Below are 27,323 nucleotides of genomic sequence, written 5' to 3'. Positions count from 1 at the left end.
TTGCCTGTTTCCTTCTCCCTGACTCTCTTCGCAGGAAGTCCTTCTCTGCCAAGGCCTCTTTCTATTTAAGGGCATCAAAATAAAAGCACTGCTTGCTGACCTCCTGTCAAAATAAGAGTTGAGCCCTTCACCTTTTCTCTGAGAGGCGAARCAACATCCTGGACACAGTGAAACATACGTATCCATACTTTGAGTCTTCCTGCCTCCCTGTCACTCCTTCACATCTCCCAACTCATATATGCATCATCTCTGACAGCTAGGGGAACTCAGGTAAAGTTGTGTCAAATACATCCCGAATGGGTAAACATTGCTTATTTGCATGTATATTCAAAGGACAGTGGATTCCCTGTGCTGTGCACAGTGTATGGACTCATGGAAAATATGGCCAAACACCACAGCCCTTCAACGTTTATCAAGGAATTCCTCTTGATCATATCTTGAAAAGTGAATATTTAAAACAGAGTTTGGGATATATCAGTACTTTGTTCTATTTGTGGCACAAAAAAAAGGCTTTTAATTCTCCCGCAGTCCTAGCTCGGTACTTGGAAAGAGCGAGGCAGATGTCACGGTTGGACGATGGGAAATGTGGCAGAGGTGGTGAGGCACAAGCACCGTCACTCAGGATTCAAACATTTAACCCAGCCACAGTCCCTCCTGGGACACAAGGTCCTTTGTTGTTTTACTTTGTACTAAAATACGTTCATCTTTGAGACCCTAAACCTATTTTCTTTGGCTTGACAGTAAAATCTGGCAGATATTTGCAAACCAATGTTTAGCTTTAGCTTAGCATTGGCTTGATTTTAGTTAACCTACAAAGAACAAATCATATTAAAAATAAAAGCAGTAGTCCAATAAATACGCTTTATAGCACATGTCTATGTTTAGTTTGAATCTTGTGATTAGAGTTTTAAAAATGACAGCTACTTTGAACTCAACACTTCAGTTTACATCTTTTGGAAGAACTCAACAGTGTCATGATTAACTATCAACAGAGTGACATGGTCTGTGGAGAAGATTTTAAGATGTTGTGTTGTGTGGATTTGGGACTTTCCGTTTCAGTGTTTGCCCGTGATATTTTGTCTTATCTATGTGTGTTTCAGAGTCTGAGCGTCCACTTAAGGATCAATCAGAGCAAGACTTTGACTCACGTCTGATCCCTCTGCTAAGAGCAGAGCTCGGCTTGTCCTCCTCCGATCTCTTCTCAATGACTGTCACAGATTACGACATCAAACCTAAAGTAGGAGAATGTCTCACTCAGCTTTGTGACTTCCTCTTTGGCAGTTATGTTTTCTTGTTTTCACAAATATTAACATCGAGGTGTGTTGAAATAATCTTAACCATCGACATTTGGGGCAAGGGTAAGATCAGGAATCTATAATGTTTGTATTTCTTTTATTTGTGTGAAAACCTTTAAGCTTATTAAAGTCTAAAATGCTTTACAGTTCAATTTTTTTCAATCTGTTTTTGGGATTTTGAATCATGTCACATTGAACAACACTAACATAAAAGTCAGTGTTAATGAAATTCAAATGAACTAAATAGGACTTTCTTGTTGCCTATTCTTGTTTCCTTCCACCCTCATCTTTGCTTCAGAGAGTCTTTGAGGCTCCTCCATCAAGCCCAGCTCTGTTCGAATACATTGACAACTTTCCCTCCAGGTACTCTGAGAAAGAGAAAGAAAGGAAAAGCCCTGCTGTTTGCTCCAAAGACATACAAGCACCCGAGGTTGAGAACTCGCTGCTCAGGTAGTCATTCAGTCATGCAAAGGATGCATCTGCAGAAGGATTTTTTTAAGTCTGCAGATGCAGTTTTAAATAGATTGCATAGATTTTGTTTTGCATTTATTTATTTTATACAATCTCATTATGAAAAATTTACTTTAATTTTAGTTTGATTATGTTTTGTTCCAAAGAAGATTAATAAATGCTATGAGTTGTACAAGTAGACCAGTGGATGTTATTGTCTAAATATAGCATTTTTTTTATTTATTTCTGTACAGATTTATGTCTAAGCGGAGGCTGCTACTGATTTCTGCTCCCTCAGAAGATGATTACTCTTTCCAGCAACAGATTTCTGCTCTTAGTGGTCAAGAGTGTCAACTGGGTAATAAAACAGAAATATTTTGGTTGAGTTCTGCCTTCACTTTGAGTGATTAGCAGTTGTGATTTTACCTATTTCAGGATCTTTCTGTGGAATGTAACTCCAAGTTAAATTAATAAATTCAGTTGGTCTATTTGTGGATTTCTTCACAGAGCACATCCAAGATATTTGAAATAAATTTACATTTATGATGTTGAAATACCTAGTTTAGTTGTAGGCCAGGTCCCTTTGGTTCCACAAAGTCCTGTGAACTTTACGTTTCAGGTTGGACATTGTGAAGGGATAAAGTGATGTGTAACACTGGACTTGCAGTTGCTTTAACTGTGTATCTACTATCTGAAGGCGACCTTCATAAAATATAAATGCAAAGAACGATTCAAATTTTTTTGCATACACAATTTATGCATATTCTGAGTTTTAACAATCTTCATTTCATTTCCAAAGCTCTACAAGTCTTTGATATGAATTTTTTGGCAGTTTGAAAAAGTAAAATGCTTTAAATATGAACCTTTAACAAACTACAAATGGATGGATGGATTATTAACCTCTTCAGTGCTAAATCTGAGATCTTCCTTCTCTTCATAGGTATCCGACACTTTGCTCTGTTGAAATTGACTGGAAACGGACAAAAAGCTTCAGGGACTGTTGAGCTATATCCTATAAATGGTAATAAATTCTAATTTTGCAGGACCATAAATAACATAAAAAAATTAACCGTACAAGCTAAAAGAAAAATTGTTGGTTCCTTATTTTATTACCATTTTTACCATAAAGGCTTTCACTCCATCCTTTTTCCTCCAGGTCGCAGTCAGAGTGAGGTGGAGCCATTATCTCGTGATGTGGTCAACAACCTGAGAGAACAGCTGAAAATCAGTAAGGACTACTTCAGCATGCTGGTTGTGGGGAAGGACAGCGATGTCAAGGCATGGTTCCCGTCACCGATGTGGTCCCTGGACAACATCTACGACCTGGTGGACTCTATGGAGCTTCGTATCCAGGAAGCAAACCTCCAGATGAGCGTGGGGATCCAGTGTCCCGAGGACGAAGGAAGAGGAGGCGGTGAAGCAGAACACTATCCTGGATATGATGAAGACAGAGCTGAAGAAACGTACTTATTTCACCAATCAGAGAACTAATGAGATTTCATTGAACCTAGAGGATTCATGAAAAGCATCATATATATTCCTAATAGATTATGATGGATAAAGCTATTTGTTTGATGAATATATGAGGACTCATGCCAAAAAGATTCACAACCTACAAGTACAAATAAACTTCTTCAGGTCTCATTAACAGCTTCATGAAACTATAACTGGACATGATAGAAATCACTGCAAAAAAATAAAAAATAAAATAAAGAATTGATTTGCAGGTAAATTGCAGGTAAATTATGAAGTTCCACAATAAGTAAAAAGAACAATTTACAATCTGCACACTCCAGGTAAATATGTAAGAAATTTTCAAATAAAAACTTGATACAGAAAAAGAAAATGAGTGTTTTGTTGACAAAATAAATGACAAACAGATTCTTGACCTCCATCTGGTACATGAAACTGTTTTTGCTCTGATTTTACCTGCTGTTTGCAGCAGGGGAGAGAGGGTGTACTCAAGGAAGAGGAGGGGGCTGTGATTTTTGGCAACACTTCTGTCCAATTCGTCTCAAGCACATTCATTGTATAAAGTAAATGAAGAGAAGAGGCTCATGTTGAAGAGCTGCAATTCTATAAATGTAAGTTAGGCTTTGCTTGAAAATGTGTGTGTGTTTTGTTTTTTTTAACAAATCTTACAAACAACTTTGATCCCCAAAATGTGGAGTTATGGCTGTCAGCAACTCGTCCAACTTTGCTTTGAAAATCCGGAGTTTGTTTTGATTTAAAGTATAAAAAAGAAGTTCAGTCAAAACTTGTCTAAGAGAAAAAAAACAGAGGCACCTCATCATCTTGTCTCACTGAGAAGCTGATGAAGTAGCCACCTGGACCTCATAATAAACCCGTTGAAGTCTTTCCAGTTAGGATACCTCTGATACTGATTTAAGAGAGAAACATGGTGGCTGAGGCCTCTTCACAGTCTGGCAATAACTGGTGAAGGTCTGCTTAAAGACGATTCAAACCTGTGGCAACCATCTGGGACTGAGCCCCCTCAGAGAGAGCAGAGAGCCTCATGAAGCCAGGCAGTAGGAAGCCTCTCTATGTGGAGTGTAATGCTGAATTGAGCTAAGGTTCACAAAAGGTGACTTTCCTATGCCAGGTCAGGAATGTTAATAAATGACAGCAACAAAGACGGGTCATCTGCAAAGCTGGGTTGGATTATCTTAGAGTCGTAGATATTTTGTTCTGTAGGAAATCTTTGAGAGCTGTGCCAGATCAAGCTTCTCTGCAAGGTCTCTGCTGTCTCCCAGGGAAGTTACACAAACACAAGTTTCTCTATATGAAAGCTAAAGCTTTCCTGTACTCGAGGGGGCTGCATGCTATGAAGGTTTTATAGGAGCAGACCTGTTTTCTGTTTCTACATCACAGCAGTATAACACGCCATATTTTTGTGCCATGCCCTAATACAAACCACTTTTTTCACACTTTTGTACTTCCATTTGGGTCTCAACTGCTTCTAAAAACAGTCCAAAAGCTTAAAAAACAACCAGCCATTGTTTGGCATTAAGTTTTTTTTTTTGGTGTCTGGAAAATGAGTTGTTTCAAAAACCACCAGATTGTTAAGTCACAATTGACATGCACTGCGCCATTACCTAGCAAACTGAAACCAAGACTGTCACCTTGCAACCCAAGCAGAGCTCCAGCTTGTTTGGTCAGCTATGTATGTGCTGTACAATGGCTACTGGAAAAGACAAGAGTTGTGCTGTTGGCATACCGTTCAGAAAACACGTGCTGCATTCTTGATGGTTATGCTCTACTTCTGCTTTTCAAAGATATACAGTTGTATAATTGCACATCTGTTTACTGTCAAATGTTGAGTCGGGAGGAGATAACCTTTTTCAAAGCTTTTGCACATTTGTACTGGAGGTGCTGACAAACATTTAGCGCAGTGTAAATCTTGGAAAAGTCCATTATCAAGTGTGTCAGATAAATGAGGATGGAAGTAGTTACTGTAAACCAAAAGTGAAAAAAGCAACTGGGCAGGATACATCTGGAGGGAACTCTAAAGAAAACCAACCAATAGATGCTTTAAGGCCTGTGAAAAAGCTAACAGTAACCATGGAAGACGAAATACAACAAGAGGTGAAGAAGACCAGAATAAGTGCAAGCATCAACATGGGAAAACTAACTGAACAATGGAGTTAAACAAAAGCAATAAAGGATACACCACAGACAGTAATCTAATTAAACTAGAATACAACAGAAACAATGCAGTCAGTTAAGAGAGAAATTAAGACCCAGACAAAAAGGGAAGAAATTGTGAGAGAAAAGTAAACTCTGCTCTAAATTGTAGGTTTTAAATAAACATAAAAAAAACATACACAATTGAAAACCCTCAAAAAGTGAACCATGAAAAAAATGCAGAAGAAGAAGTAAGGAGGGTGAGCAAAAAAAGAAAGCCACTCTGAGCCGCTCCAGCTAATTTTACATCTTGTTACATTTCACCTTCTGCGGTCCAGATAAATAGGAAGACATGTTCAGACGGTAAAAGACCTGAGGAGCAGGAAAAGAGCCAGATGTCCTGTTGTCAAGATTCTGCACATAACAATTCACTGTAATCTTTACAGGGCTAAAATTGGAAAATGCTAACGTCTCGTGATAAACATCTGTTCTGACCTAAAAAAAAAAAAAGTGAATATTGAACTTAAGAAAATAAATATGCTTAAGAAAATAAATAAATATGAGGAAGTGTGAAATGTAGCAAAGCTGTTTTTAAATAGATATTTTTTTAGTTCATTATCTACCAAACAACTCATTCATTGTTCTTCAGAGTATTTCCTGAGCTAAAAAAAAATGCCACAGTAGAAAATACAAGTTAACAATTTCTTTGCATGCATTGTATAATATTGCTACATAGCACAATTTCAGTGGTATTTTGACAACATTGTGATCATGTTTGCCTGTTTTATTGTATTTCTGATATAGAACTTTAATATCTTGAAAATAACGTGTAATTGTATAACATCCACTAGGTTTCCCACGCTGTCAATGTTTTTTCACCCGTCTGAATTGCTCACACACTCAGTTAATCATTAACTACAGTATATTTTGGTCCTCACTTTGGTTCCTGCATAATTGACATGTGCATCTATTTGTTAAACATTTTGCATTTTGAAAAAGAGAATCAGCTGCAGAGCAACACTGAAAGCCCAAATGTGGGGAAAAAAAATTGTAATTGATTTAATACAAAAAAGAGTGTTGGGTTTATCTCAGTGTTGTTGTGAATTGGACGAATCATCTGAGCCACTATGTGAGCCTCAGATGAAAACAAAACGTTTTTGAATTCAAACAAATTTCAGTTGATGACCGACTTAACAAAAAGTCACACATAAAAAAACTTAACCAGTTACGTGAAAAGAACGCAACCCCTTCTTTGAATCATAGCGTCTGTTATTCGTTGTTGTGTAACTGTGGTCATCACTTTCATTTTTCTGTTATTAATTAATTAAAATGCACTTTGGATAATGATTATTATTTCCTTATGTTGAAAACAGCTGAGAAGAAAAATCAAGTTGGAAGGAACTTTACCCAGACTGGTTTTGCAGATGAGCTGCACAGTGGTGCAGTTGGTAGAGCTGTTGCCTTTCAGCAAGAAGTTTCTGGGTTCGATTCCCGGCCCCGGTTTTTCTGCATGGAGTTTGCAAGTTCTCTCTCTGGGTACTCTGGTTTCCTCCCACAGTCCAAAAACATGACTGCCAGGTTTGTCTAAATTCTCCCTAGGTGTGTGGGTGTGTGTGTGTGTGTGCCTGGTTGCGTGTCCTGTCTGTCTCAGTGTTGCCCTTCGACAGACTGGTCACCTGTCCAGGGTGACCCCGCCTCTCACCCGGAAAGTTAGTGACTGTGCATACAGGAACTACATGTGTGTAATTCATGAATTACATGTAATTCATATCGACTAGTGGTATATTCACTAGTCGATATGAAGGAAAAATCAATACTTATTTATTTATAGTGTATTACTTTTAAAGAAATGGCTTAATGGAGTCATTTTCATAGCTCTCCCACATTGCTAATGCTAGCTTTAATAAACAATTGGTGGTTTGATTTTGTATTGCATCATAACCTTTGACCTGCTTTTTAACATCTTTAGCAGTGCTTTGCCTCACCACATTTTTCTTACATGTTGTAACTTTAGTATCGGCTTTATTTTTTTGTTGGTGTAAAGTTGACAATACATTGTTAAGTTCACTTTGCTATCAACGACCACAAGGCAGCCGTATGCATTTAGTTTAAGGGCTTTTGTTGCAGTCGTTCACTGTGTATGACTGTGTCATTACAACTTCAAAGCGGTAAAACCACAACTTAACTTTGAAAAAACCTGCACTTTTTCGCCCACTAAAGATTGATCTGCTACTGAATTATTGAATCCTTTTTGTAATACTTAATACAGTTGACAGGGATACAGTGTCCTTAATGTGTTATGTGCTTGATTTTACTGTCTATTTTTGTTTTGTTTGGCTATTTACCTATCTTTGACTGAGTGAACATCAGTTACAAAGCACAGTGGAGAAACTGCAGGGAGTTCGCCACAGGTAGGCAAATCCATGAGATCAAAACCCAAAGATAACAGAGTCTCTGCGACTCTCACATTCTCACAACGCACACACATACAACTTAGAGAGGAAGTTGTCAGTTGTAGACAAATGCTTATGTCACGACCAGAACTCGCGTCCACCCACTAGAAAAAAAAAAAAACACCTCAGTGTCACACAGTTTGTTCCTCTGTGTTTGTTGCTCAGTATACCTTCGCACTTCGGTGCTTTTGTTTCTCTTCAGCCGCAGCAGAACCTCGCAGAGAGACGCAGATCCAACACTTTTGTCCACTGACTTCAACTGAGCTGAACTTGCTGGGACTGTTGGTGTAAAGATGGTGAGTAGAAATTAATCTTTGACCAATCATACCTTTACTCCTGACCCTCCGGTGGAGCTTGGTGTGTTTTGATAAGGGGTAATTTTATAAATAAGAGTTCATTAGTCACAATTCAAATTAATCAGGCATTACTTAATATTTTGCTAACAGAAATATGACTGCAATGGAAAAAGTTGTTACTTTTAAAACAACATCCTTACCGTCAAGATAATGAGAACTATGGATTATCCCAGTTTATGTCAATATTTGATACTTTTGTTTTCCGTTTGACCTACAGGTTGGTTTTCATTTGTGTTAAAACAGAAATCATGGGTCTTTAGAAAGATTTAGAAAGATCTCAATAGATTTGTTCCCACTGAACCTTCTATTGATACAGCCTTTTTACTGATATCTGCAAAAACAGCAAAAACTTATAAAACTTATGTTATATTCCAAAGTCTTCTCAGCTGTAAGAAGTTATGAGGTTCTTCATGACTCCTAAACTGTGTTTTCTGCATAAAAAACAACTACGAAGTTATAATTATTACGGCAGTTCCTGTGTTAATGCCTTTCGGTGAAATCCTCTCTTTCCACACCCAGTATGGCTTTCTTCCAAAATAAATAGTTTAAAAGGTTTTTGCTGAACAGGAAGAAAGGCAGAGAGCAAAGGGAAAGACATGTTGCAAATAGCCCAGAGCTATGAATCGAACGAGGGGCAACTGTGTTGAAAACTGAAACCTCTTTATTTGATCCACCTGCTCTTCCACTGAGTCATTTGGCAGATCGCTCATTAGATTTCCACAGAAATTCCTGGAGAAATCTAAGGACCGATCTGGTTTTTATTTTTTACAAACATGTTTCACAAAACTTTGTTTTTAAAAATGAGTTGTCTGTTACGGATTAACCTAGTCCAGGTTTGACAAGGCAGAGGTTTTCACACCGGTCTCAACATAGATTGGTCTAAATGCCCCTAAGAAAGCTTTACCAAAGTAATCTTGAATCAATAGCTAACCATGTTGTAAGGCACTCATTTCCAACAATCCTTTGCCCCCATTAAGTGAACATTAGAAAAAGCAATACTATGCATCTTAGAATGTAGATGACAGCTACATTTTTTATTTCAAGAACTTGGGTTTCTCCCTGACAAATTGGTACATGGGGCAGTAAACCACATTTAACATGTCAAAAATCAATTCCAACCCAAACCATACACCTATCTAACCAATCATATGATACATCTAATATTATTCTAGTTACCAATAGTGCTCACTGCCACTGTATAGTGGGAGGAGTTTCCAGTATGTCACAAAGCCCTCAGGTTTTTACAAAATTGCAACTGCAGTTTACACATTTTAAGAGAAGTGACATGTGCAACAGTTTGGTACAGAATACATTAAGCAAGTTATAGAAGTCTGTGGTGGAGAAGAGGAAGTTACAGGAGGAAACTTCTTTTCTACCATCCCCTCATTTTATATTCAGCTTTATGCTGGTCTGAAGATACTTTTATAAGCTGAGAGATGTTACTGGCAAGAACAGAGAAGTGATATTGACCCTGAAACTTGAGTGGCATGCACTACCACTGGTGGATTAATAATTTGAGTAACAAACAGGCACACAAAATACACAAAATTATATATATATATATATATATATATATATATACAGGATAATTTAGGTTATAATAATGTTATCTACAGTATTTATTTATTACAGTGAACATCAAGTATTTAAGGGGGTTGAGGACTGCAGCAGCCTGCGAATAGCTAAAGTCCATGGACACGTGAGAGTCCCTCTAATAAGACTTCAAACTGCCTATCTTATTTGTTCAAACACTAACTATACCTTAACACACGACTGTACGCAGTGGAAACCATCATAGCACTATACTGCAGAAGCTAACATCTAAAGTCTTCCTTATCTCTTGGGGTTATAGGCAATCAGTGCTAAGAAAAGTGAACAATGCTTCTGGATTGGCAGCTTTGGTATTTCAGCTTGCCAGGCTACATTTTCTTTTTTTTATGATATTTGTGAAAGAAATCAGAAAATGGGCACATTTTTCATGAACAGCTCTGAGATATGTTTGACAGAAAAATCTGTGGATAGGCGAATCTGCGAATAGGTGCCAGAGTTCACTTCAACCGAACCGAGACCTAGGTTTTTAGATCACAGTTTGCATTTTTGGTTTGCATTAGGGTTCGATTGTCCATTCACACATCCCCAAATGAATCAAACTTTCCAGCAAAATGAACTACAGTTTGATTAAAGTGGACTAAACAGCACTGATGTGAATACACCCTTATTCACCTCATGGCAAATTCTACTCTTTGCCAATTCTACAACTTCAAGGAGTTGATATGTTGTTCTCCTTTACAGTCCTTGCTGATTATCCATAGTTCTTGCAACCAGAATTTTTTCTGAATTTGTTCTTCTTTTTAAGCAAGGGATAGAGTAGTAGATGTTTCTCAGCCAGTTGTCTCGTAGTTCACAGAAGTGTGGAGAAGCGGGTATCGTGCTGATGTACGATAGGAGGTGAAAATTTGAGCAGTTTTAAAAATATAGCTTCTACATTTATTCTTCCATCCGGGTAACCAGTCCATGCCTCGTAGCAAGACAACAGACACACTGATTGCTTGAAACCCGAATGCATGATGATGGCTGCCTAATCCTCTAGCACTAAACCACTGAGTTACTGAGCCATAATCTCAGTAACATGAAATGCAGCTAACTGACAGCCATGTATAATTTTAACAGGATAATAAAGCACCGTTTCATACAGATGTAAAGCAATCAGAAACAACAGAAGGACAAAATGTCTATGAATAATTTAAGTGGCAAAATAACACCTTTATACTACTGTTGATAGTTTTGATAGCCGAATACATAAGCTGTTAGGTAACGTGTATGGTGGCATTTTAGTGGAAAAGGCTGTATTACTCTTGTTAAAAATAGTAATTTGAGGTATATAAAAAATAAACTTTGTTTTTTCAGAATTTTTTGGTGATTAAATTTAGGGGCATTTAAATGTTGTAATCAAAAGTAAATTATTTTGACTCTTAAAAGTCAAAATAATACAAAAAAAACCCATTATTTTTTTTATATCAAAGACTTGAGAGTTCCTTTCTGTTTTCATGAAAACAATTGGTTAAAAATAGCTAATTCAAACATTAATATCCATGAATAAAGAATTTAGATGTAAATCTTATGCAATGTTCCACATGAAGTTCACCTTGCTCCGACTTCCCGTTCACCCTGACAAAGTACACTGTGGAGCTTTCCGTATTTTTCGTTGCACTACAGCTGGATCAGCGGTAATTCTGTATGTCCAGGCTCTTATCTCTGCTTCCTGGTCAGGCGACTGTGGCTCCAGTCAAACAAGTCTCATTAAAATAGGTGCGGCTTCTGCTACTGCTGCTGCTCAGTCAGTCACTCAGTCTATTTAAAAAAATATGCAAGGACAGCTGTGTGACTGACCCTCGAGGTAGACACAACTGTTGCACTGTTGTTGACAATGTGATGGATACGGACATTTGAATTACAACCTGATTCTTTCAAAAGAGGATAATAGGACAACGACCCTTTTTCAGATTCATGATTAGTGTAAACATTTTTTTAAAATCATTTTACGTGGCACAATCGTTGTCCCGCCAGGGCTAACAGGACCTTATTATAAATCTGATCACATCTTCTTTCAGAGCGAAACTTAAACATAAAAAAACGGTGTGGGTTTTTTTTTCTGTCCATCTGCAATTCACAGCATGTGTTTACAAAGAGAGGCCAGGAAGTTGGTGCAAACTGTGGTTTGAGAAGTATCTGCATTGTATTAGTCAAGACCAACTAGCCAGAAATAAATGTTCTTTTGTTTTCCACGATGCCTCGAAAAAGTATTCATGTCCTTGAAATGGTACACGTTTCTATTTTGCATGTTTACTTGTAAAAAATCTAATAGTAGTAATGAAAAACATGTATAATTTATTTTCTGATTCACAGGTAAGCTCTACTTTGTACTGGTCCATCACACAAAATTAAAAGAAATACTTGTGGTTATGACTTGAGAAATTGTGAAAATATTCAAGGGGCCTGAATACTTTGTAAAGTTCAAAACAGATAAACACACTGCTCTACCTTTAGGTGGCCTTTTTTGTCATGAACGTATACTTTCATTCATCCACTTTTTGCACTGAACACGTCACAGCTCCCACGTTAAAGCTGACCGACTCCAAAGCAAAAACCTTTACTTCTTCTACTTTTAGATTTTAACCTTCGTAAACCATCTCCTAAGATGGCCTGACATGCATCACATCTGTCTGCAGGGAGGATACTGTGAGCTTTTTAAAGTTAACCAGGCCACATGAAAGATGTGAAATGAAAGAGAAATTCATACCCTTCTCATGACCCCTTTACAAACAGCTGTCTTCAGTGTTGTCTTGACTCTACTGGCAGTTGAACATGTTTGAACCACTCGTTCAAAGTTGTGGCATGTACCAACCTGAGCCTCCTTAGCCACAGGTCTTTGTGAACTTATTTCGAATCTAGATTAGCTGACCTAACGCAGAAAAAAAGAAACTGATTGTGGGAACAAGTGGCAAGAGAAAAAGCCCAAAATCCAATGTTACAAGTAGTTGACTGTGAGATATGGAGGAAACAGGGTGTTTTACTCAGTTTTGCAACTTTCTGTTCCTTTTTGAACTTTTATCTGTCGTTATGTGTCTGCACAGCATATCCCGTTTTCTTTGACCGGCAGTTTTGGTTTCTGTTTATGTCTGTCGATGTTAAAGCGGTGTTTTTATTAGTATTTGGTAAAGTAGCACATTACAGTGAAGTGGATGAACATATGGCTTTAAATTTTATTTTGAAATTAAAAATCTGCATGGATGAAGCAGAACACATTTGGCTGCTGCTGCAGCTGCAACATATTTGGGGTATGTTTCTAACAGCTTTTCCCACTCAGGGATAGGAGATTTAGCAAATTTCTCTTTGAAAATAGCTCAAGCTGCGTCATAGAGCGAGAGAAAGAGCAACTGTGACCTTCAATTTTCAAGTCTTAAGATAAAGATTTCAATTGTAACTCTGGCTGTTGGGAGTCTTTGAATTGTTGTAGTGCTGTCTTTTAAAGCCACTAATGGGCTTTCTTCTTGTATTTGTCCGCAGTTAGCTTTATGTATCTATCATGCAACTGACAAGCTTTCCTTTCCTTGTTGAAGAGACGCATTCCTGAGCTTACTATACATATTAATAAAATGTGCTCTGAGAGATGTTCAAAAGTTGAAGAATGTTTAAAACCTTATCCTGCAGTAAATTTCTGCGCATCTTCATTCTCGCCACTTCGTAATTCTGTGAATCTTTTCGTTTCTGTCAAACTCCCGTTAAAAGCAACAGGAAGTTGTATTTGAAAAGCAGCATAATGTGTGCATTTTCAAGAACTTCAACTGTATATTCCAAACATATGTTGTTCATATGTGTTTGTTTTTTTGTTCTTTTTTGTTTCAGGCAAACAAGACCGATGTGAAGGCCATGATGGCTCGATTCCAAGCAGGCGGAGCAAGCGTTGATGACTCCACTCCAGTTGGACGTCCTAAACCATCCCTGCAACCAACTCTGTCCTCTGGCCCAGGCATACAAAAGAAGCCGGTTCTGGAGAGCCTCTCAGGCAGTGCGATAAACTCTATCCCCAAGCCACCTTTTCCAAAAAGCACACCATTGATTAAAAGTGACTCAGACGCACATGAGCCAAACAAAGCTAAGGCTCTGGCAAACAAGTTTGCCAACTCCCTGGATGACACTGCCACCAACAGACCTCCGGTTCTTAATAAAGTACAAACACCACTGAAGTCACCATTTTCACAGGCTTCTGAAGCTAAAGGGTCAATACAGAAACCTCCCTTCAACAAACCTCCAGTCAACTCCACTTTGCCTGAAACCAAACCTGTATTCCCAAAACCCCCTGGAGCACTTAACACCAAGCCCAGCTGGACGAAAGATGACAGTGGTGGCGGTACTACGCCAAACACCGGCCCGACGCCACCCAAAACACCAAATTTGCATCAGAAGCCACCCAGTAACGTTCTAAAAATGTGGCAGCAGAATGAAGAGCAGTCAGAAACAAAGACAGAGACTGTGAACAGGCCGTCACCTCAAGCATTCACTGCTCCGAAACCCCCCACCAACTTCAAGAATGCTCAAAATTTATTCAACAAGGAGAAGGACCCATCTGAGCAGACTGAGAGTGGAGGAGTCAACAAACCACCCTTCACTGCTGTTCACTCTACTCCTCCCCAAAAACCTCCTGCCCACAAAAAGCCAAGCCTGAAGAAGCAGTCAAAGGGTACTGCCCAGGCTAACGGTATTAACGGTAACATTCCTCCAGGCTTGAAACGCAACCCTCTCCCCAACAGTTTAGCCTTGGGTCCCCCTCCTGCTAAACCAAATCGGCCTCCCAAAGTAGACCTTGATAACATTAAAAGATCTGCAGAGGCCCCTGAAGATGGTAAGTCGATTTAAGAAACACAATTAAAAGGTACTTAAAATAGAAACTTTTTTGCATGTTTTTATACTTCCAATTGGGTCTCACATCCCAAGAGCTTAAAAGAACACACAGCCATTTTTTGACAATAACTTAATATTTTTTGGTGACTTGAAAGTGAACCATTTCAAATACCTTCCAAATGTTGAGTCACAATAAACAGGCACTGTGCCGTTACCTAGCAACCCCAGCCAAGCCAGCAGAGGTCCAGCACGTTTGGTCAGCTGGCTGTGCTGCTGCATGCACTGTACAATGGCTGCTGGAAAAGCCGAGTTTTTGACTTACCATTTAGAAGCCGCTTGGTGCATTTTTGTTGGTTGTGCAGAAGGCTCCGCTTCTGCTTTTCAAAGATGTTTAGTTGTATAATTGCACATCTGTTTGCAGCCACTTTCACATGCGAGTGTAAACACAGGTGTGGCTAGAAGCATCTTATTTGAATTTAAAGTGACAAGAGGCCCTAAAACAGCTCATTCTAGATGGAGCTCAGAATTAGCAGAAATTACCAGACTAAAAACTGGTCATAATTATCATAGAATAATTATGTGCAAAAAAATGTAATGAACATGTTATGTATAACCCATAGAGCTTTCCTAACCTGTTCAATGAAGCATAACAAGACTCTTTTAAGAAAGTGTCCCCACGTTCAGGAAGCACATTAATAGGTTCCCCGTGAATAAATTAGTTTTTAAGAAGTGAGGTCAGAATTTCATGTCCCTTGTTGAAATAAGAACACTTTATTTAGATCTAGGGAACGGTTTCAAATAGAAACTGTTTCAGATAGGCATCGGCCTATAGATTAACTATCCGGTCTCTGACTGAAAGAAGAGATAGAACATGTAGAAAAAATTTGTATGACTAAATTTAAGTCTAATTTTTACATAAAGAATAAACAGAAAATAGAGTTTTTCAGTGAGAAATCATTCAATTAAAATGTTTAGTTTTATTTGAAAATTATGATGCAAACATTTCTTTGTGTTGCATCAGTGCAAACTTTGTCAGCAAACAAAAACACAGTAGCAGTAAGAAGTGAAGGTGGTAGTCAAAACGGACTTTAAATTACATCAGCCTCTATGTCCTAAAACACAGATTGTCTCTTTTGAAGCCTCAGTCACGGTGCAACACTTGCAGAGATAAAAACACAAAAAATATATAAAAACAAAAGTAAGAATAACATACAACAGTAGGGGCTAAATTACAACATAAAATACTGTTGTAGTTATTAAAAATAGCATACTCTGACCCAAAAGAATAAAAGAATTATAATAATAATAAAAAAGAAATGCTTCAGTTCTTTTCAGTGCCTATTTATTGGCATTATTATTATTACATTGTCTTCAAATCATAGATATCTTGATTTGACCATAGACAAATCAGAAATAACTTTAACAGGCTTATTGTTTTAAAAGCAACTTCTTGAAGGCAACAAAGACATTAGAATTGTCCCACAGGGAGGATTTTCTCTTTTTTTTCTCCTAATCAAAGATGCTATTAGTCTTTGTTGAGGAATCGCACTACATAATGAAAAGTGTTTCTTAAAGTTTAACTGGTCGCTTTCTGTCGATTAAAAATACAAAGTGAATGTTTGCCTACATTGTCACTTGAAAGGCAGAAAGCTCTCTTATTTATTTAATTATTTATTTATTTTTATCTCAAGGACATTTCCTGGATCACAAGAAGCATATCTTTGTGTTGTGAAAGTTTGTTCATGTCAGAAGTGTGAAAAAGCCTTGCTTCTCGGGTCTGTGTGGTTTTACTGACATTTATAAGTCGGCTAGCAGAGAAGTAAAGTTTGGATTCTTTAACGATATGTTGATGCCAAAACACCATTGTTGTAGACAAGTTTTTATATTAATCATTCGGCCCCTGTTCTGTATTAATGTGAATACAGAACATTAATTAGAAGTTTTCACAGTTTGTCAAAAACTACCTTGTGTTTTACAAATGCTTCTCTGTCCAAAGTCATCAAAAAACAGGCAGAAATTAGAGAAACACACTTGGTTCCTCAATTTTTCCCCAGCCTAGTTCCCCATCCAGTTTCTCCACTCCCCCCCTATGACAGCTGAGCTAGTTTCACATGAGGAAGTAAGTTACAGCAAACACAGATGGTTTCATGCTAAACTCTGTTTCTAGCTTCAAACTCTGTTTGAATTTATGTTTTGATGAAGTAATTTGACTTATTATAGCAGGTTCGACTATGTGTATGTTTGCTGCTGTACGTGGTTGCCAAGCTCTGAAAGGAACTAACATTTCTGCAACACATCTCACAGCACGTGCCATTTCTATGTTGCAACCATATTGCATGGTATGGTTAGGCAATAAGTAAAGCATTATTCTGAAATATAGCGTATGTTATCCCTGCAGCAATGCACGTTTACCATTACTCATACCAGAGTGACCCGAAGAAAGCTGTTGTTAAACAAAGATAAAAAGTCCTCTTTGTAGTTTGCCACAATTAAGGCATGTAGGGACACAGCAAAGTTGTAGAAGATTTTATTTTTATGAGCGTTGGTTTTATCATGGCGTGGAGATGCTTTCCTTCAGCAGGGACAGAGACAAAATATAATGTAAAGGCGACCATAGCCTTGTTTAAACAGAAACATTGATATATTTCAAGCCTCTAGTCAAATTTTAGACTTCAATAAATTGGGAAAGATTTGGAAAGCTGCATATGTACTGGCTTTTTGGAGTAAAGCCCTTTAACAAAACCTTAAAGTTGGATGTTTTCTTGAGTATTAGTGAATTCTTCTACATCATATTAGTTCTAATTTATTTATTGTCCTTTGAAAACTTTGAAAAAGACATTTGTTAACATTCCAATTGACTAAGTTTGTTATAATGAATGAATTTACACTCTGTCGTCTATCTGTAATAGGTCCTGGTTTTAAGAAACCCACTCCTGTGGCACCTAGCAACCAGACCAACCATGCACCACAGACTCAAGCCCCACCAACGCTACCACCAGTTCTGCCTGCAAGACATGTCGCCATGTAAGTCCAGCAAAACCCAAACATATTGCTAATCAAGATACAAACTGTGCTTTATGTGATCTGAGTACATGTATGGTGAGAAGCAGCTAAAGCCTCACTGTGCTCTCCAGGAACCAGTCAGAAGACATGCCTCCTCCTCCGCCTCCTGTGTTCAGTAAGTTCAATAACTGAGTATCCATTTATTGTAATTCAAAGTGTCAGAGCTCTCACTCAGTTCCACATGAGAGTGAATATAACATGAACTTAAGCTGATGAACCTTACACCTCATTCACTTGGTCATTTGCATGTGATATCTGCTCTTGTTACTTCCTTTCAATTGATATTTTGACAAAACAGAAGCTAAAATGTTTTGTCGTCAGAGAAGAGAAGAGTCGTTTCAATTGTAAAACTACTTGCTCCATATGTTTTATTTTCTCTTTTAATGTTATACATCTGTCTTACAGGCCACCCAAGTCAGAGGGCAAAGGTGAGACATATTGTTATTATTATATTTGCTTACAGATGTAGATTTAAATAAATTCAAATGATAATTTACTTCAGTACTTCAGTCTGAACAGTGAAACTCTTTAAACGGATTCTCTCTGTTTATATCTGTTTATTTCTGATGTTTCTGAGGATTATGTTTCAGTATCAGCCTACTGGAAACTATGCCCACGTACCATGTAATCTGAGCACTCGGTAGTTGACCGAAACTATTTTGCATAAATTACTACACCCATCCAGCATGGCATTCAGGCAATCAGCATTTGCCTCTGCGGAGATGTGAAGAAAGTCCTGGTTGCTTTCATAACAGCTTTCAATCATCTGTGTTGTTGAGTCAGAGGCCTCCATCTTCCTCTTCCAAATGGACAAAAGTCTCCAAGCAGTCACTGGACTGCTTCTCCACGATTCATTCTAGATTCTTGAACCTTGATTTTCAAATAAAATGCTGAACATCCTTTGGACCACTGAACAACCGTGCAACCAATGGAAGATGTTCCTGGTTCAGAAGTGGCTTACCATAGCAATGCTGTAGACACGCCTTTGTGTGGTGGCTCTTGATGCACTTATTTCCAGTTACATCTTGTGAATCTTCCCAAAACTCTTGAGTCGGAATTTCTTTGATATATGTTCACATGTCCCAAAATTTTCTATCAAAAGTGTCTATAGCATACTTTTTTATTTCACTCATCTTTCATGGTTGGACTCAGAGCTCAATGGAAAACCAGATTTTTCTGAAATGGCCTTTCGTGGCGTTTTTGCATGGATTTTTTGCAGGAACCTTTTTTGACCACACTTTTTCTTTCCACTCAACTTTCCAATAATGTTCTTGGGTGCAGGAATCCTTAAACTGCGAAGTAATTTAGGGCGTAGCTTAGTACCTTCTGGAGAGTGCCAGTCTGGTGGATGATAGGCTCAACCATTATTGTACAGTTGCCATAAAAGGACACTTCTAAAGCCTTTCTAAGTCTGAATAATTTCAAAAATTACAAATTTTTCAGTACAGGCTTTTTTGTTGCATTTTTGGAACACTAAACTGTGCAAACGTACAGGGAATGTGTTTAAAAAGGCATGTAAAAATGATTTGCTTCAAATAATCAAAGGCAAAAAGGAAATTTCTGATATTTTCTGATATTCTTTTATCCATGTCCTCTGCCCAGGAAGAAAATGATGATGAAGACGAAGAACTGTATGAAGATGTCGAGGATCGATGGTGAGCAAATGACTGAAGCATGTCCCTGTTAGTGACGGTTGTTGTCTTGAAGGTGATTGATAATGTACCACCTTGACTTCAGTCTATTTCTAAGTCAAGGGTAAAGATCAGTTAGGAAAGAGATCCCACATGCAACTTATAATGTTGTTTTCACATTTACTGCTTGCACTTTGTCGAGTTCCTCTAATTTGCTGTATCTAAAGGGACCAAGAAAAAAAGAAAGATGATAAAGAGGAGAAAAGGCGACAGGAGGCATCAAAGAAGGAGCAGAAGGAGCGAGAAAAGAAGGAGCAAGAAGCCAGGAAAAAGTTTAAAGTAGGGGAAAATGACAAAACCTTTTCAAAAGTAAAAAGACATTTCCATGACATTGGGAATGTTTTTTGCTAACAGTGTTCTTGTGTATGTCTGTGTTTAATAGTTGACTGGTTCCCTGGAGGTCATTCAGAAAGGAAAAGCTCTTACAGACTGCAAAGGCAGCAAGATGGACCTGGCTCTGAGGCAGGGAGACCAGCTTGATATTGTCCGTGTCCAGGGCAACCCAGAGGGGAAGTGGTTGGCACGGACAACAGATGGAACAAGTAGGTGGCATGTCATCATCTGCACAATGTCTCCTTTACCAGCTTTGTTCAGGCCTAGAGCTCCAGATATGCTTATTCCCAAATCCAATTGAGTCTCTGGTTTAGGAAGGCAAGACCAGGTATCAGGAACGTGCATTTTGATTGACTTACCTTGCTTCTAAACCAATGTTATATTTTTCCTTTCAATCAATAGTCATTTTGGCTGTCAATAAAAGCTTTACTAAAAATCAAGGACTCAAAATGATCAGTGTTTCTTTTTTCTGCAGTTGGCTATGTCAAGACAACCTTGGTGGAAATTGACTTTAACTCCTTGAAGAATCGTCCTGCTCAGCCGGGATATGAACCTGAAATCTACGACGACATTGACGTAGTCTCAGGAGACAATGGGTAAGAAGAAGGTTAAATTATATTTCCAAATTTTTCAGAAGTTGTTTGCACATAGAAGCAGCTTTTGCAGATGAAACAAAAGGCCGTCTTTCCCAAGACTAGTTCTTCACTCTAGAAACAAAAACACGACTGACCTTTTATTACCTTTTTTTACCTTTAGTTATTGTATTTTTCCTTTTTAAAAAAAAAAAAAAATACAACATTTAAGATTTTTTTATATGGATTAAAAAGCTGTTATTGTGCCAGTCACAGACATGCTTTTTAAAAACCAAAATTTTTCTTTCTGCAGAGGTGTGAAGGGGCCAGCAGGTAAAATGTTTACACTAATTGTAAAAGCATTTCTTGACACAGAATTACATGTTTTACATCTAATTCAAGGTCGCTGCTTTGAAGCGACCTTGAATTCATTCTGACTCATTCTGATTCATTTCATGGTAGTTGTCCTACCGCCACCACCAGGAGAAGATGGAGAAATATACGATGACGTAGTTGATCCAAACCTCGAAGTCAGGTGGGAATTCAGTTCTTAATTTAAGAAAGTGTTTACCTTTTAACATCTTTGAATTCCTTTTATAAGGAGCCAGAACTGAGCAGAAACAAAGACATCCTGGAAAGTGACAGGAATAAACCAGGAAAAGAAGTTTCAATCTTTTTTTATTCTTGGGTGGCTTTGCAGTTCTCTTGAAAACCAGCCCTCACCGGCGAGGACCCGCAGCATCCTGCGGATCTTTGACCGAAACAGACGTTCTCCCAGCTCTAAAGTGTAAAATGCGCTCCGTAGTAAGATTGATCACAGACCTTCTGTCCGCTGTCATTAATCTATAATATTTTAGCCATAACTGGCTGCTTTAAAGCTCACGTGAAATCACTTCAGATCTTAACACGCCTTCTCAGATCAGCATCAAATCAACCACTTCACTTTGGTCTGAATGAGTCAAAACTGTTTTAACTTGTGGCCTGGTAGTTGCAGTTCTGACTGCTTGAATCTAACAGTAATTTTTTTGGGTGTGCATGTCTCATAATCTGTACATTTAATAATCATCACGAGAAGTTTGCATGCGATTGATTACAGCATGGCAGACTGAGGCATTAATAACAGCTTAAACATGAGCCCTGACTAACATATGCATGAAGCTTCTTTTTGGATCGATTGATTTATTAATATCATTTTAACGATTTTAACCGTATGATTTCTGTTGAGCCAGACTGCCAGCGCCTGACCAGTTTGCTGCAGCAGGGAATGCAGGTAATCTTCAGTTCATTAATAGCACTTTGTTATTAGTGTCTTTATCATTTAAGCTTTAGCTGGATTTATAGAGCCTGATGTTAAATCAATATTAGGTCTTATTTAATCTGTTTTGATTATTTGAAGGTGATTATGTGTGCGGAAACCTATCTGTATTAAATAAAGCCTCTGCTGAACTACACTATTTAATATTTATGCTAATTACTACTTCATATATTCAGATTGCACTGTACCTTCACTCTGTATTATTTAACGTGAAAACACATGTTTGTTGTAGACCAATTAAGCATTTTACTTGTGCTACACAGCGCCTGCACCACCAATTGATGAGGACATATACGATGATGTTGACTCTCAAAATGCACCTCCGCCTCCTCCCATCAGCAGGTACGAATACATGGGTTTCATGACAAAACAGTTCGTTTTCTGCAAAGTTAGACCTAGGTTTAAATTTCCATTCATGTTTTATCCTCCTTCTTATACGTTTTTACCCGTCAAGCCTCCCTGGCATGAAAGGCAAAAACAAAGCTGAAGACATGGACCCAAAGAAACAGAAAAAGTTCGAGAAGGAGGAGAAGGAATTCAGGAAAAAGTTCAAAGTTTGTTGCTATTTCAGCCACTGTCTTTGTCAAATACTTTGTACAATAACACGGCTTACGCTGCAGTTTTGATTATGTCTCAGTATGACGGGGAGATACAGGTGCTGTACCACGTGACCATCATCTCCCCACTCAACAACAAGAAGTGGAGCGGGAAAGACCTGCCACTGAAAGCCGGAGAGAAACTGGACGTGATTGTCAAAGCTCAGGATGACAAAATGATCTGTCGGAACGAGGAGGGAAAGTGTGAGTATTTACTCACCGTGCCAGTGAAAGTTTGCATCTTTGAATGCATTTTAACCATCCTTTTCAGGGTTCAATGATTATACAACACAACCTCAATGAATTTTGAAATGTGAGCTTATTGATTGTGCTCCACATAGTCATCTTATTTGTACAACCTTAGATGTATTTTATGAGGTTGCGCCTTGAAAACACATTTTGTTGCCATCAGTGATTTTGGGCTCAGGTCTAATTCTGGCTGGATGTTAGACCCCTCTTATTGTAAGAAATAGTCAAGTTAATTTCATTTGGTTGGTTTCCTGGTATGGATCTGGCTTGAAACACGCAGTTCACAAATTTTCACCGTGACATTGGTCAAGGCTAAATGCTAATGTTGCCTTGCTTCATCTAATACAAAAGCGGTGTGAAGTGTGATTGGGAGCATTTCCTTGTTGAAACCCGTCAATTATGTCAAAATTTTAACTTTCGGTTGATTCAACGAAAAGTTGAAGAATATGGTGGTAGTCTTCCTTTTTTTTATTTTTTATTTTATTTTTTTATTCACAATATGAAATTCACCAATATAAATTGACAGTCAGCATAATGCTGACTGTCAATTCTGAGGGTGACCGTTTGGGTCAGATGGTAAAACGTTATTCTTTTTGTTGATTAATATTTATTTTGCATTATTAGTGCAATTCTACAATCGTGTTCTATTTGTCTAAACTCAAAAATATCCATTTTACAGTTGGCTATGTTTCAACCAGTCATGTGGTGGAGTAAGTACTGCAAATATGTACATATATAAACCAAAAATAAGGCATCCAATATAAAGTACATGATCTAATTGTTTTGTTTTCCCCACAGTGATGGAGAAATCTATGACGACATTGGAGGAGATGGTATATAAAATCAGTTTTGATCAATTTATTAATACATTTCTGCAATTAATTATTTTATAATAAAAACATTTTCTCTTCATTTCAGACTGCATCTATGACAATGACTGAGAAACATCTTTCACTGGCTGAATATATTGAGACTATTAACTTTTCACTATGTGTTATTTATTATGCTCACTGATGGTACTTTAGGAGTTGCTGTAAGTTAGCGGCACAGTCTTTAGTTTTCCTGTACTAACTTATAAATATGCTTTAAAGATGGTAATTATATGAGAACCAGATATGGGAAGAGGGGCAAGCTTGAAGTCATTTGAACAATCCCATGTTGTTGTGTTGTTTTTTTTTTTTTTAAGTTTCCAGCTTCAAAAACAAAACAAAAAGAAAAGCAGAAGATGAAGTTAGGTAGATCAACAGTATTTAATTATTTCCCTTTCCCCCCCCTGATGTATTCTTTTTTGGTTGTCATTTAAAACTCTACAGCACCGAATTTGATTTTCATTGTCTTGCTACATTATAGAAACAGTATACACGAAAAATATTAAGCATTTGAGGCTTTGTTCCTTCTTTGTCAGCATCGATATATTATTTGAGCATTTTGTAGCTACCCGTAAGTCTAACTTTGATCATCAGTAAAAATGTCCTGTTTATGGTGCCAAATAACATTTTATGTCCTGTATATATATAATATTTTATCACAGCTTGAGTTTGTCCTATTGTGTGCACACTGAAATAAACAGCACTTTTGTTATCAAACTAAATAGAACCTCAGGTTAGACTCTGTCATGCCTGTATATGCTGATGACGCATGGAAACATTAAGAACAATGCATATTCAATGATTTAATGAAGAACTTCATTAGTTCATGAAGAACATGAACTAGTGGGAATTAGTTCCCATTAGTTCATAGGAACTAATTCAGTTCCCATGGTGGTAGTTTCGTGTGCTCAGTAGAACCTTAGTGTCATCTGGTGGTAAAAACCTGCAACTACAACCTTTATCATATTTTCCACATCATTTTAGCACTTAGTTGTGTCTGTATTTTTATTTATGTCTCATTTTCTCTGTTCTCTGTTCTGGTTGCAAAAAATCTGCTGACTTACACACTTTATCCTTGCAGCCATGCATGTAAAATAATTATAATTAGAATAAAGAAGATGTGTCTTTTGACCACACTTGTTTGGAACATTTTACTTTACCCATTCTGGTTGATGAAGATACAGTCAGCAAGATCAGGTCATCTGTGTAAATGCATTAACAAACACTAGAGTTACTGTACATTCCCAGAGCATAAATCTCAGTTGAACATATACAGATATTTTAGAGGTATGTGTGAAATAAATTATATTTTTCATGGATATAAGAACGTTTGGAAGGACAGTTTTTAATAATTTGGAAGTCAGAAGTTCACATACCTCATCGTCCACAAGAATGTTAAATTTGTAGATTTGTGTGCTTCATCGTTTAACTCTTAGGGGAAAAAACAACTTCAGTTCCTTTTGAAAGCAATAAGTGCACAACTTTGAAACTATTGGGATTTTTCAAATCATCAAATGCTTATGTTATAGATAAAGCCTGAAATGTAAACACACACTTCAGTTTTGTTTGGATGCAACAGGACTGTGATTATAAACACATCAAAAGTAGTTTTAAAAAAAGAATATGCTAATAACAAGTTTGGAAAGTACTGACCTCAACTTTACAGAAGATAGTGGACACATACAATGCAGGAAACCATACAATTTAAATTAAATTAATTGAAATGAACTCTAATTCTGTTTAAATAGGCCAAATAACCTTTATATTTTAACTTATGGTCATCATGTATGTACGGAAGAATTCTGAATTCTGAGATGAAAGTCAGAATTCTGACTTTTTTCTCAGAATTCAGACTTTTTTCTCAGAACTGTTTTATTTATTTTTCCCCAGTGGCCCCTCTTCCGTATGTATGCCATCATTTTGACTTTTTGGGGATTTGAAAAAAACAAAAACAGTACATTCAGACGTGTACACCCAAGTCATGTTTTCGAAATTCACTGACCATGTCCACGCTAAAATCATTCCACACCAAGAAAAGAACAATTCAAATACATCATCAAAACCACCAAATAAACATATCATTCAAGTCTTAAGTGAATATAAACTTCTGACTGGCGCTGTTGAAGTTCAAATCCAATGTTTATTGTCCCATTTCTCGCGCAAAATCCAAATTAGAAAACAGGCTGCATGTGTTAGTCTCATAGACATATCCTATATTATGTTTATGGTTACTTTGACTTACTTTGAAAAACTGCTTCCGCTCTGACAGGAAGTCTTGGTCTGTTCTCATCTATCATGGCTCCTCCAGTCGCAGTGTCACCGCTAATCAAGGTAAAAACACAAGTAATTTATTTCAGCATGGAGTCTTGTCGTACCTGTTAGGTAAATTAGATAAATTACTTGAAGCTCCAGGTCCGTTTAGGATTTAACAACAGATAACAAACTGACCTTTAAAGGTTGTTGTTTGGCACCATGCTAGCGGATACCTGCTAGCTGTGACATTGAAATGCAGGTGAATGTTTTGCTTGTCAGAACATTTCGTAACTGTTTTCTTTCCACATTTGGATCATGTAAAATGCGTCACTTATAGTGCCAAATGTGTGTAATGTCACCTTAAGTGATAAACTGATTAGTTACGTTGTTTTGTGTCTCCTAAAATACAGAATCCATAATAAATAACCATCAATTAGCAAACATTATCTTGTTGGTAATGAAGCTGTTGCATTTATTAGGAACCTGCTGAGAACCTTTTTATGATCAATAACTTTTTTTTAGCTCACATGCAGCTAATTGAAAAACGTTGTTTCTGCTTTTCTTTCTTTTTTGCAATATAGACGGCCAGGTGGTCCGCCCTGCTGCTTGGTGTGCTTTATGGGAAGCAGAGGTTTGGTAAGTGGGAATCTAAATCTGTTTTTCCGAGGTTAGCTTTTGAATGATTTATATATTTGTGTTTGCCCATTTTCAGACCTTTTTTTTTTTTTCCTTCAGTGGGTTTTACAGAGGTGCAGTGTCCAATCTTTTTGGAACATCTGTTTTAAAGAAAGAATAGTTGTACTTACCTACTGGCTATGGATTAAAAAGTTAGGGGAAATGATATCACATAAAAAAACCTAAAGCCAGGAGCAAATTTCCAATAATTAAGCTTCCCAATTTAAAGTCCGGTTATGGCAGACTAAGGAAAATATACGTATTTTCTCTATTCTCTCCATTTCTTAAAGAAATTGTGAACTACTTTGAAAAATTGTTAACTTTGGCTGTGGCTGTTTTTATTTCATACAAAAAATAGTTATGACAGAAAGCATGATTAAAATCACACCATAGTAAAAATCTTGCTTTTACATCATCATAAACTGTAAATTCTTAAAATGAAATATATTTTATAACCAAAAATGATCAGAAACCTCACATTTAAAGAAATAATTACATAGTAAATCAGTTCAAAAATATTCAAATGGCATTTTTGATGTTGTAGTTCAAACTCAGACTATTGGACATGAACACAAATGTTCAAATTAAAACCTCACTGTTTCACACAGCAAATGCCATTCTTTAAAGTTATTTTTCCTCTCTTTGAGTTGGATACTTTGCAGTCACTGAAATACACGTCCAATTGACTCCATTGTTGTTCTCCTTAAGATTACCTGAGGCCTATTGCTGAAGAGGAGAAGAGGGTTGAGGAGGTAGAGAAGAAGCTCAGAGAGGAGCAGGAACGCATCTACAAACAACTGTCAGAAGGTGATAAAATAACGATTTTCTGTAATATATTCTCCATTTTTGTCTCCTTAATATTTTGTTAAATGTCATATTTATAATATATATAATTTCTTTTTTTTCCATGAATACAAAAATATATTATTTTCTTTTTTTCTCCCTTTGCAGCAAATTCTGACACCATCCTCAAATGAACTTGCCTATGGACCAATCATGAACTCAATAAAAATCTTCAATATTTTTCATGACATTGTTTTAGTCTGCTTTTATATTACACAATGACCTTTTTGTACCAAAATGTTTTGGTGAACACATTTCGGGTTCACAACAGGTAACTGTGAGCA

The 27,323-nt window shown here is 37.3% G+C and overlaps 2 protein-coding genes and 1 long non-coding RNA gene across 6 annotated transcripts in view; all 3 read left to right on the top strand.

The window, feature by feature from the left end:
* Positions 1–3,506, top strand: part of ccdc80l2 (coiled-coil domain containing 80 like 2) — a 21,381-nt gene extending 17,875 nt beyond the window's left edge. For all 3 annotated transcript variants that reach the window (XM_008424054.1, XM_017307927.1, XM_008424053.2), the window contains 5 exons: positions 1,101–1,237; positions 1,594–1,745; positions 2,000–2,103; positions 2,686–2,766; positions 2,902–3,506. In XM_008424054.1, coding sequence (XP_008422276.1) covers positions 1,101–1,237; positions 1,594–1,745; positions 2,000–2,103; positions 2,686–2,766; positions 2,902–3,236 — 809 coding nt within the window. In that variant the 3' untranslated portion in view covers positions 3,237–3,506. The remainder of the gene's footprint in view (positions 1–1,100; positions 1,238–1,593; positions 1,746–1,999; positions 2,104–2,685; positions 2,767–2,901) is intronic.
* A 4,412-nt stretch (positions 3,507–7,918) lies between these two features.
* On the top strand, positions 7,919–24,404 carry fyb1b (FYN binding protein 1 b). Of its 2 annotated transcripts, XM_008424048.2 has the most exons (19): positions 7,919–8,118; positions 13,585–14,581; positions 17,490–17,604; positions 17,715–17,758; positions 18,049–18,071; positions 19,246–19,298; positions 19,502–19,613; positions 19,717–19,876; positions 20,143–20,263; positions 20,553–20,572; positions 20,702–20,774; positions 20,940–21,026; positions 21,469–21,509; positions 21,818–21,896; positions 22,009–22,108; positions 22,192–22,354; positions 23,079–23,109; positions 23,198–23,232; positions 23,318–24,404. In XM_008424048.2, exons 1-19 carry the CDS (start codon positions 8,116–8,118, stop codon positions 23,338–23,340), a joined length of 2,280 nt encoding a protein of 759 aa, XP_008422270.1. In that variant the 5' UTR covers positions 7,919–8,115; the 3' UTR covers positions 23,341–24,404. The 2 variants fall into 2 exon arrangements, with proteins under 2 accessions (XP_008422270.1, XP_008422271.1); XM_008424049.2 differs by lacking the exon at positions 20,940–21,026.
* A 1,101-nt stretch (positions 24,405–25,505) lies between these two features.
* On the top strand, positions 25,506–27,226 carry LOC103473655 (uncharacterized). Its single transcript, XR_535056.2, has 4 exons — positions 25,506–25,599; positions 26,103–26,157; positions 26,905–27,003; positions 27,148–27,226. It is a non-coding gene; the product is annotated as an uncharacterized LOC103473655 (long non-coding RNA).
* The last annotated feature ends 97 nt before the right edge of the window (positions 27,227–27,323 follow it).

The sequence above is a fragment of the Poecilia reticulata genome, linkage group LG12, assembly GCF_000633615.1.
Source record: "Poecilia reticulata strain Guanapo linkage group LG12, Guppy_female_1.0+MT, whole genome shotgun sequence".
Classification (NCBI taxonomy): Eukaryota; Metazoa; Chordata; class Actinopteri; order Cyprinodontiformes; family Poeciliidae; genus Poecilia; species Poecilia reticulata.
Note: the sequence above shows the minus strand (reverse complement) of the source record. Positions and strands in the feature narration are given on the sequence as shown.

What these genes read in the sequence shown, in the direction of transcription:
- fyb1b (XM_008424048.2), top strand. An exon ending in CCTGCAAGACATGTCGCCAT is followed by an intron (nt 17,605 to 17,714) that starts GTAAGTCCAGCA and finishes TGTGCTCTCCAG; the next exon opens with GAACCAGTCAGAAGACATGC. An exon ending in AAGCCAGGAAAAAGTTTAAA is followed by an intron (nt 19,614 to 19,716) that starts GTAGGGGAAAAT and finishes TGTGTTTAATAG; the next exon opens with TTGACTGGTTCCCTGGAGGT.